Below are 10,866 nucleotides of genomic sequence, written 5' to 3' on the forward strand. Positions count from 1 at the left end.
TCCTTATCCGCTTCAACAGTAGATTGCAGATACCACATATGCTGTGGTGGGTGCCAAATTTATGTCAATCAAACATGTTAAAGTTACACCTAGAGCAGTTGGACGTAACTAAGTTGATTTATTCTCGTAGTTTCGATTAACATATAGGGTGAAATTAGAAAAAGCTACCCGCGCGTTGCTGCGGGATTAACAATTGCACCAGACACGGCTTGAAACATGTAAAAACAGTGTAACAGCATTAAAATTATTTACAATCAAAAGGATGGAAAATTTTAAAAGACAAAATGTTTAGCTTATGTAATCTATAGGGTAAAAGATTGTAGAATGTTTGGTAATCTACATACAAAAAATAGTCATCCATTGTGCTGCATGAAAGCACTAAGATACTAAAGATTGTAAAGTGCTAGACTATTTACATGCAAAAAATATTATGCTCCCTAGGTTAGACATAATTATTTACATACCAAAAAATATTGTGCTGTCTAGATTAGAGGGAGCTATTTACATGGTCAAAAATATTAGAGAGATTGTTTGATACATATATTGACAAAGGACTGTAAATTTGATGTCTGAAACAACTGAAGTTTTGGTCAAGCACTTTTCACCACTGGGAAAGCAACCTGGGCAAAGGAAAATGAAAACTAAACATTTAGATCAATGTGGCAAATTTATTTTTGAATAAATTTACACCGAAAGAAAAAAAATAAGGATAAATGATATTTACCTAGTCTTTTTTTAAAGCAAGAGGATCTGTCGTTGTACAAATCAGTGATGATTTTTTTCTTAACAATTTGATTGGAACTTCATCAATGTCTGTTGGATTTTCTTCTGAATTTTCTTCCACGTCACTAATTTAAATGCAAAAGCAAAATTAACAAACATGAATGCATGATAGTTAAAAACCTGAACATTGTAAAAAACACTGTTTGATTATAACCTTTGTTCACTGCTGGTAAAAAGAGACCTTCTGACTGATTCTCTTTTTCGTTTATGCGATTGGGCAGTTGTTTCAGGTGTGGAAGTAGAAGATGAAACCGTTGTTGAAGACACTGTAATTTCCGTTAGCAAGGCCTGTGGAGTTGTTGGTAGCACGGTTGTGTCTTCAGAAACATTGGAAATCAAAAGATCATTCGTATTCAAATTATTTTTCCTAGTTCCACACCATAGATGAAAAATTTTCTTTTGTCCTATTAACCTCGAGAATTCATTTGGGAGTTGCTGTTGATCCACCAATCTTTGATTCATCACTAAATCTTTGCAGCTTGAGCCAAATAGCTTTTCACCAGATTTACCAATTATCAAAGCATTTGTTTCATTAGTTTCATCTTCAAGAACTAAGTTGACTTTGTACCTGTGTATAAAAACTATGATTAGCCTTTGCAAGTCGGCTTGTACATGAAAGCAGAATTAGTAAAACCTAGAGCTGTGACAAATGATTAAGCATGATGGGATAAAATGTGCATACACATAGTAATTTTAAGTTGAATAACATATAGGTGAAAATGATTTTTGCCCAAGTGTTTTAAACACCTAAAATTACTTTACATAACCATACAATTATTATGTGTAGACAAACATGGTAAAAAATTGGAACACAGGTTGAGTTCATGCATTTTCAAACGGAGTAGATGATTAACTTTTTAATTTTGTTTAAGGGCTTACAGTTTTGGACAATATTTTAAAAAGTTTGAATGTTTTATACCAATGTGTTAATTGTGCAATGTTATCTACATGAAATCAGCAAACAAATAAGTGATTCACCATATTGTTAGAAGTTTGAAAAGAAAAAAAAAATAGACATTGCAAATTTTTTAAATGATAAATAACAAAACTAAGCTATAGCATTTGAAATATTACCAAGCAGTCGGAATTTGGCTTCCATGTTTTTGACAAACCAATTGCCCAGTTGTGGGATCCTTCTGCATTTGTTTGGCACAATTTGGGCAAGCGCTATACCACCAATCATAGCGTGTGTCAAAACGCTTTACACACGCTTTGCACAAAAATGTATCGTCCTGTAAAATATTTTAACAAAATATTTGTATAAAGATAATTGAAAATATACATAGTTTTAACCAAATATATAAAAAAAGTAGTTATAGATTAAAAAAAAAGAAAAAAAGATAGAGATGTAAAAGCTTTTATACCTTGTGTAAATCTGGATCTAGAAAAGCTAATTCCTCGATGATCACTTTCTTGGCAGCCTGTAAGACTTCAGCTTCATTGGCATGTTTTGAAGAGGGTGGCAGTTTTTTCACAGCCTCTGTGCAATTGGCAAACCTGCAAAATTTAAAATTTAATATTATTTGAGTTCTTTGATGAAAATAACATGTCTTTGATTACAAAAATAATGAATACGTTTTTACTTTATTTTAAAAATGGTAAATACACTCACACTGATTTGTAAGCATTTAGTTCTACAATGTCTGGATCAATGAAGAAGAGTGAAGAACCAGTACTGTTCAAGACAATGTTATCTACACATCGAAAAATAATGTAAAAAGCAAGAAGAAAATATTAACAGACACTTTAAACACGTTTATATAACTTTAAAAACGAAATAAAAATTGTCTCATGAAAGGTAACGCCTGTCTAAATAATTATAACATGCTGAGCAACAACTGATTAGATCAGCAGCATTTCAATTTGTATTTACAGCTGCACAGAAAGTTAACGGAACCAAGAAAATGATTAACTATAGTTAATAAGCACCTATACACTGTAATACTTCTATGCCAATTACTCAGAGACAAAGAAATCACTAAATCGAAAGTAAAATGTCAGAAATCAGCAAGAAAAAAACATAACAATTGTAGTCAGAATTGTGATGACAACTATCGATTTGTAAACCAAAAATATGAACACTGGTTTCATAGACAGTAAATATGTTTAAACTGCTCCATAATAAAACATTGAGAGAGTCTAAATTGAAAAATATTTCAACGTAATAAAAAAAAAAAGAGACTTAATAGATTGGATTTTAATCAAATTAAATACCTAGGTACAACTTTACTTTCAAACTTGTTAAAACAATCATGATTGGTGGGTTGAACGCTTCAGCTGATAAAGAAGAAAAACTTTCTGCAACATTTGCCCATAACGTAACTCTCAACTCTTCTCTCCTGTAGGAGAAGTAAATTTGAAAAAAAAAAAATTGAATTAGAGGTAGTAAAAAATGTGTGATTTTCTATTAATAGCTATCAAGTCAATATTATGAAGATGATATAATTGTTTAATAATTTAGAATTGTAAGAGAATATTTAAAACTTGGTGCATTGTGAATATAATACATATGCAAAATAATTTATACAACATTGAAAAAGAAGAAGTAACCTAATATTCTGAATGATTATATCACACTTGGGTTCGATTATCTGATTAATTTGTTTCTATTCCAGATTTTGTACAGCAGTTATACGACCCATGATATCTCACAATTTAACAAATAAATATTGTTAGATTGCCAAAATTCATTTAAAAAATAAAGACAAAATGTTTTAATACATGTATATATCTATTATTTTTACATGTTAGAATATCAACCCTATTCAGCCGAGGATAAAGACTGTTATAGTCTTGCAAGTAAAATCGATGTCGAGGGATGGGCGGGAATACACTTGTTAGTTTTTTGAAAGTTGTTTTTCCAGTGAACACAACTTGAGTGTCATGCGGGACAACTCTATATTGACCTCTCATTTTATTCACACGAAAATCCATGATTTCATAACAACCACGAGCTTCGATTTTGGAAGCTATGATCTCGTAGTCTATGTCAGCTGTACAGGCCTCAACTGCATGTTGCTTTACAATTCATTAAAGCAGAAAAAGGAAAAAAAGTCAGAAGCATAATTAACAAACGAAATAAAACGAAGATAATGTTTTTAACAACATTAGCATGTATACATTGAATAGTAATTATAGAAACACAGAATGTATACGATTTTCCTAATCAGGTTGAAACTGAAGACAGCGTACCACTCCATCGAAAAAAAATTGTAATCTTAACTTTACCAAACCAAACAACCACTTGAAACTAAGTACAAAATACTTGCAAAAATCCTTTATTAATTTGAAAAACATAAAATTTATTGGTTAATATGTAAAAAAATGATAAAAAAGAAAAATGTCATGTCCATTGTTAATTATTCTTGTCATAAAATTTAATTAAAATAATAAAATAATGACTTCTCACCATTTCATCAACTAATATACAACGAAGGCCCGAATATTTTTCAACACTTCCAGAAAATCTTGGTCTCCATATTCTGCACACTCGAACTTTTATTTTGAGCACTTTTGTATAAGGGCGCAGTAAATGGATAGGAGTAGCAGCTGTGTTTTCCATTTAGGCTGCTAAAATCAAATGTAAATTTTATAAGTCTAAAAATAATTATGATAGAAAACTTAAAAGAAACATTGAAATCATGAAAGAGAATAAAATTTGTTTATAAAAATGAAAAAAAAATGCATAAAAAACATTGACCAAAATACGTCCCCTATTATTAGCCAAGGGTCAAGAATTTGTGGGTTGTTGTCTACTATATACTGGCAGCAAACATTTTTTTGCATTGAGTTTAACCACACACGTAAATAGTTCACAAACTCAGAGAGCATTATCGGAAAGGAAGTTGAACCAAAATTTTTTTAAACAAATTGGTGCAAATCCTTGAGCATCTCGTTACAGTTTATGATCAATTTAGAAATAAAGATGAAAGGTCAATTGAAACTTAAATGGAAAAGCGATCAAATAATGTTTAAAAAAAATTCTAAATTTCTTTTGTAAAAGTTTATGAATTGGTTTAGTTTCAACAACCTATTCAACAATTTACACGGGGAAATGTTTTTGCCACAAAATGAAAATCTGTAAAGAAAGCCTGTATTCAAGTGGGAAGCATCAATGTTAATTTGAAATGAATTTTTTTTTTTCAAATAAAGATGAAATGCCAATTAAAACTTAAATGAAAAAAGGACCAAATAATGCCTCTAAAAATTATAAATGTTTTCTGTAAAAGTTAATTGAGAAGATGAAAACAGTGACCCACTTTTTGTTAACAAACATCTGTGCAACAGTTTTGGTATAAAAAAAATTTGCCTTGGTGGCTAAATTCTCAGGTAATCAAATTGCTAAGCAGCATATACATAGCCAACAAATCAGATAAATTAGATATTTCATGTATATTTAATATATTAGAGTATAAAACATAGACCAAATGTGTAAGCTTTAGGTACTCAATCACAGCAGCACATTATTTTAACAAAAACAGAAAAATATTGCATGAATTTTTTTTTTCTGCGAAAAAAAAGGAAACAGGGGAAGGCAAAAGCTTTTCCCCCTATACATACTTGCTAAGTTATCATAATAAACCACAACAACATGTAAAAAGATTTACAACACATGGATAAAAAAGACCCTTTATCAATACACTTTAGCCAACCATTTTGTGGGCTTTAACACCATCATTGACTAACTAATAATGTTATGCAAAACTAACATAATACTGCAACTGCAGAATAAGAATAAGCCACAAAAATACATGACAATAAGAGAAAGTAAAAGAACAAAGAATAATGAAAGCCAACCAAATAGCCTCAACTAATTGAACACTTAATTTCTGTAAATCCAAAACTAATAGCTCATTATACATACTTGCCAAGTTATTACAATAAACCACATCAATACATAAAAAGCTTTACAACACATTCTAATTAAAATCTAAGGAAAAAAAAAGTTAGGCTTTTTCCATTTTAAAATCGAAGAAACAAAACCCACATATTTAAATAACAATGCGAATCTTACCCTCAAATGTTTCATAAGCACAGAGACTATCCAAGATCTTGTTCTCCCTTTGCAAATGCAACCTGCAAAACAAATCAAAAAAAAAAAAAAAAAAACGAAAGGGTAAGTAACAAAGCTCAAAAACCCTAGCACAAAAATGTCATAAACAGGATAAAAATGGGCAAAAATACATATAAACGTGTCACTATAAGAAACCTAAAGTGCTGCCCTTTTAAAAATAGTTTAAAAACAAATTATTCTAAATAACTGATATCGCAATGAAAGAAACCTAAAGTGCTGCCCTTTTTTTCACCGACGAAAAACCTGACAGCAACACACAAAAATACGACGACGATTGAACAAAAATTTGGGAGCAGCAGAAGAAAAAATGAAGAGCAAAACGAAATAACCTCTGAGAACTACACAGAACCACAGAGAAAAAAGTGAGAGCAAGAAGAGAAATGAAAATTTGGGAAAGAAAAAGCAAACAAACCCAACAAAGAACACATCGATCATCGACACTTGGCAACTATAATACACACCTTTTCATAAAAAAATTAATTAAAAAATACAACCAAGAAAGCATCTGGAAGATGGAGGGAAAACAAAGGATAGAAAAGGGAAGAGAGAGAAACAAATGCTGAGATAAGAACACATCGATTATTGACACTTGGCACCTATGATACACACCTTTTCACAAAAAATTAATTAAAAAATACTACCAAGAAAGCATCTGGAAGATGGAGGAAAAACAAAGGATAGAAAAGGGAAGAGAGATAAACAAATGTTGAGATTGGATAAAGAGAGGCGTGTATGGCATATCCACCACAAAAAAAAAATTAAAAAACAGCATCTGAACATGCAGCAGAGGATTTAGGTTTTAAAAACCAATGAAGTGGATGTATCCCAGAGAAGAAAGCCAAAAAGTAAAGAAATATCACCCAAAACACACACGATGAGGGACAGGTGGAACGAAAAAGACATAACTGTCATTTAACTGTGCAGAAACTGATAGAAATGTGTAAAAGCGTCATCTCACTGTACCAAGCAGATAAGACCACCAGAAACAAAGAAGACACCAAGGGGTATTTAAGCCATTACACTGCTCGTGAACAGTGTTTTCCACCAGGTTTTAGTATATAGATAATTTGACAGCAAAGCAATAGGAGCAAGGGTGAAATAAAAGAAAAATGGGTGCCTCCTTCTAGGCAGAAGTGGCCAATTCACTTTTTTGATGACTGCTTTATCTAGAACACAACCAACAATGAAAAGTCGGGAAGAAGAGCAATCATACATAAATTTTTATTGTTTGTTGTGCCAACTCACTTTTTTTAATATTTTTTCTCTCGCCACCGGCATTTTTATCACATTTTTTAATATTTTGTTTTTGTCATTCATAAGTTTTTATTGTTTGTTGTGCCACAAATCATATGGCCGTTATAAATTGTTATTGTTTATTGTGCCATTTCACATTTTTTAATTTTTTTTGTCTTGCCACAGCATCTTTATCACATTTTTAAATTTTTTATTCCGTTTCAGTTGAAACCTAAACCCTAAACTGGCACAAATGTTCAATTCTTATAGATAAGCTTCACCAACAGTATGTGCACACTACGACCAAATGATCCTGATGACCAACAAGTGGAACTAACTTCCAGCAGCAGATAAAAGTGGAAGAAGCTGGAACCCTAGAAAACACAACACGCACGCACGCACGGACAGAAAGAAAAATGAAAGAGGGGCAAAATGGCCAATTCACCATTTAACCCCACTAAAGCTGAAAAAACATGAAGAGAAAGAGGGGCAAAACTGGTGGAGCACTGTTAATGAACAGTAGTTTTCCACCGGGTTTTAGTATAGATAAAATATGAGAGAATCTTTTGGTATCGTTGCAGCACTGGTATAATATAGATGGACACAAGTGTTTTAAAATGGTGATCTTATGGTTAAATATGAAAAGATAAATCGACTATATATAAGTGTAATACTCAAATTAGTCCGATATTGCATTATACGACCTACTAATTTAGTTAAAATTATTCGATAACTTTTTATCTTATCTGACTAAAATAATCAGTATGGTTCACATTAGGATTATGAAAACCCCACATCAATCATGCAAGTCGTTAATGTGGGATGAGGGCTCCCCACGAAATAGAACAATAGAATAGAAGTGGGAAACGAACCCCATCGTACGACATCTACTGACCCCCACTTGGATGGTAATCTCGTATTTTTCTAATGTATGATATTCATGTATTGTCTACATGGCACTAAACATTAAAGTATGATTGATATTTTTTTTTTTGAACAAACGATATTCTCTACACTAGGGTAGTGGGGGTAGCTTAGCATCACAATGGACTAGCAATAATATAGTTCAAAATTTCTTTTGGCGAGAATCAAATCTAAGATCTCTCACTTACAAGTGAAGAGAAATACCACTAAACTGTAGTACTAAATGGCAGCAGAATCGATATTGAATTTGTTGATGCACAAAATCAGCGAGGACTTTGGTACAACAGAAAGTGTCAAGTTTGTGACTTTCGCTAGATTGCTCCGGTCACTAGTGTAGATAAGTATGTAAATGGATAGAGGCGGAGAAGCAAACACAAGATGTACTTGGTTCACCTAGATTGGCTACGTCCACGGAGTAGAGGAGTTCTCATTAATTGTGAAGGGTTTACACAAGTACATAGGTTCAATCTTTCCTTTAGTGAGTGCTAGTGAATGATTTAGTACAAATGACATTAGGAAATATTGTGAGAGAATGATCTCCTTTTATAGAAGAGTCTCTAGCTTTGTTCTGACTTTGACATGTGTCATGCTGTGATTGGCCTCTGAAGTTGACATATGTCATGCTATGATTGGCCTCTGATGTCGACACGTGTCGTGCTGTGATTGGCCTCTTGGTTGGAGGGAAACTCTTGTGGATCATTGACAGTATAACGTTGACCGGTGCTCAGTAGTTTCGAGATTGGTCAAGTATGGTACAAACAGTGATCCCCTAAGTTCCCGAGTGAGGGAAACTCCTCGTTTGGGGACTTGCAAGATCCAAGCCGCTGAGTAATCACGAAACTTCTAAGTATTGAAGTGTGGTATCGTTTTCACTTGCCTTATTTGTCTCATAGGTAGATGTGGCATCTTCTCTAGAAGTACTTTTCCTCCATCCAGGGGTGGTATCTTTAACCGATGTAGATGCACAAGGTAATGTATCAATTTCACTTGAAGCTTCCTTGTAGTTTCGGACTTGGTCAAGCGTGATACAAACCCTATAATAGAAATCCCCCAAGTCTCTGAGCAAAGAGATCTGTCGAAAGAGGTGACAGACAAGGTAAACAATCAGTCCCAGATCGGAAGTTTGATTTCGAGCTCCGGCTGATTGTTCTCATTTTCCCTATCTTGTAGGCAACAAGAAGGATAAAGAGAAGAAAAATAAGAAGAGATGATATGAGATATTTTTGCTTTTGAAGAAGTAACTTTCCACAGGCTTATTCTTGAACCCGGCTTGAGGGTTTTTTGGTTTCCTACAAAGTATAAGGCCGACTCAAGAATTTGAGGGTCAAAACAAGTCTATCAAATCTAGAGTACGTTCGACCCTGATGATATGAGATACTTTTGCTATTGACAAAGTAGTGGATGTGGCATGGCGAGGCTTTACTTTTTGGTGATGGTGTCAACAAAAGGTTGTTGAAGCTTCTTGAGCTATTCGGATAGGGCAACGATGTCGAGCTTGGCTTTGACTTAGACTCATCCGTCTGGATTATGTGGTTCTGCAAGGAGGGCGTTGTGCTATAGTGATCTGTTCCCGCTCATCGTTGAACCTTCTGCTCCAATCTTTTGCATCGCAGAAATGGTGCGCAACCTTTGCATTTGAATGGTCCTTCAGAGCACTACTTCTTAGCGACTCATCCATGTGTGGCAGCTTCAGTGTAAAGCGTCAATATCGTATCAACTGTTCTGAGGTATTTGTCAAAGGACTTCGTGACCTTGACAACAGTTAAGGATGAGTACTCGAGAGCAATGTTAGGTAAGTAACCATGCAAAGATTCTGGGCAATCAGTTCCAGATCGGAAGTTTGATTTCAGGTTTCGACTGATTGTGTTTATTCTCATTGTCATGCAGGTAAGAGCAAAGGCAAAGGAAAAGACAGGGAAAAAGCATGATATGGGATACTCTTGCTTTTGACCCTGATGATATGAGATACTCTTACTCTGGTGTGGCTGGTTTGCATAAGTATTATTGGGGGGAAGAAAGCTGAGTATTTCGAGAGGCTTCGTTGGGAGTGCCCTCTCAGATATGAGGAAGGGTTGAGCATTTTTGCAGGTCTGCCTGTCCGTTGAGAATGAAGGTCGACATATATAGGAGTCTCCCTAACAACAAGTAGTAATGTTATTCCTTTACCCTTCTTGGTCATAACAATGTAGTGGGAGCTGTAAGCTTCACGTGTTTTAACTTTGTCAAATCACTTTGAAAAAGTGGTCTATGGTATTTGGAAAGCTGATGTTGCGTGTGAAGATTGCAAACAAGCTTTTTGTCCAATCACATCCATTCATCGTACATCGTGTGGTCAGTTTTTGTTAGGTACAGTTTATATTCAATTTTAAATAATAAAAATTACAATAATTTCTGACTGCACGATGTACAATAACCGAATGTAATTGAAGGATCATTAAGATCATCACAAAGAAGATCCGACGAGGATCTTCCTGGTCCATAATAGACTTATTGGCCAAAATCAGATAAGGCTAAGACTTGGGAACACAAAGCTGCAGAATCCTGGTTCATAATAGACTTCTTGGCCAAAATCAGATAAGGCTAAGACTTGGTAACACAAAACTGCATCCTGCATGGTCATATGTAGTGGCCAAGGCTAAAAACAGACAGTACTATATATCGTCTTCATATTTACTTTTCAGACGAGACCTACCAATTCTTGGTTTCACCTTTGGCATCATCAAATACATTTATGATATAAGCATTTTATCATCAAAATGAAAATATAGAAATAATAATTTATGGTTGTTTACTTGTTAGTAATGGATTTGAAAAAAGGGTACAATTTAGGACATTTGGCCCTAAAAAGGGTA

The 10,866-nt window shown here is 33.7% G+C and overlaps 1 protein-coding gene across 19 annotated transcripts; it reads right to left on the bottom strand.

Moving 5' to 3' along the window:
* Nucleotides 1-287: 287 nt before the first annotated feature.
* On the bottom strand, nt 288-6,682 carry LOC103432014 (uncharacterized). Of its 19 annotated transcripts, none has more exons than XM_070811944.1 (12): nt 6,066-6,677; nt 5,798-5,859; nt 4,193-4,350; nt 3,528-3,801; nt 3,334-3,389; nt 2,998-3,122; nt 2,396-2,477; nt 2,148-2,280; nt 1,858-2,015; nt 938-1,351; nt 725-848; nt 288-620 (listed from the first exon to the last, which is right to left on the bottom strand). In XM_070811944.1, exons 6-11 carry the CDS (start codon nt 3,035-3,037, stop codon nt 725-727), a joined length of 951 nt encoding a protein of 316 aa, XP_070668045.1. In that variant the 5' UTR covers nt 3,038-3,122; nt 3,334-3,389; nt 3,528-3,801; nt 4,193-4,350; nt 5,798-5,859; nt 6,066-6,677; the 3' UTR covers nt 288-620. The 19 variants fall into 19 exon arrangements, with proteins under 19 accessions (XP_070668045.1, XP_070668043.1, XP_070668051.1 ...); XM_070811942.1 differs by having other exon boundaries at nt 3,334-3,430; XM_070811950.1 differs by lacking the exons at nt 3,334-3,389; nt 3,528-3,801 and having other exon boundaries at nt 938-1,100; nt 1,196-1,351; nt 6,066-6,681.
* Between the last annotated feature and the right edge of the window lie 4,184 nt (nt 6,683-10,866).

Source organism: Malus domestica, chromosome 14 (genome assembly GCF_042453785.1).
Source record: "Malus domestica chromosome 14, GDT2T_hap1".
In the NCBI taxonomy this organism is placed as follows: Eukaryota; Viridiplantae; Streptophyta; class Magnoliopsida; order Rosales; family Rosaceae; genus Malus; species Malus domestica.

Bases quoted from the DNA above. Each gene is read 5' to 3' on its own strand.
- LOC103432014 (XM_070811936.1), bottom strand. The intron at 1,352-1,857 runs GTAATATTTCAA...TTTTATACACAG, and splicing joins AGCCAAATTCCGACTGCTTG to GTACAAAGTCAACTTAGTTC. The intron at 849-937 runs GTTATAATCAAA...CATTTAAATTAG, and splicing joins TTTACCAGCAGTGAACAAAG to TGACGTGGAAGAAAATTCAG.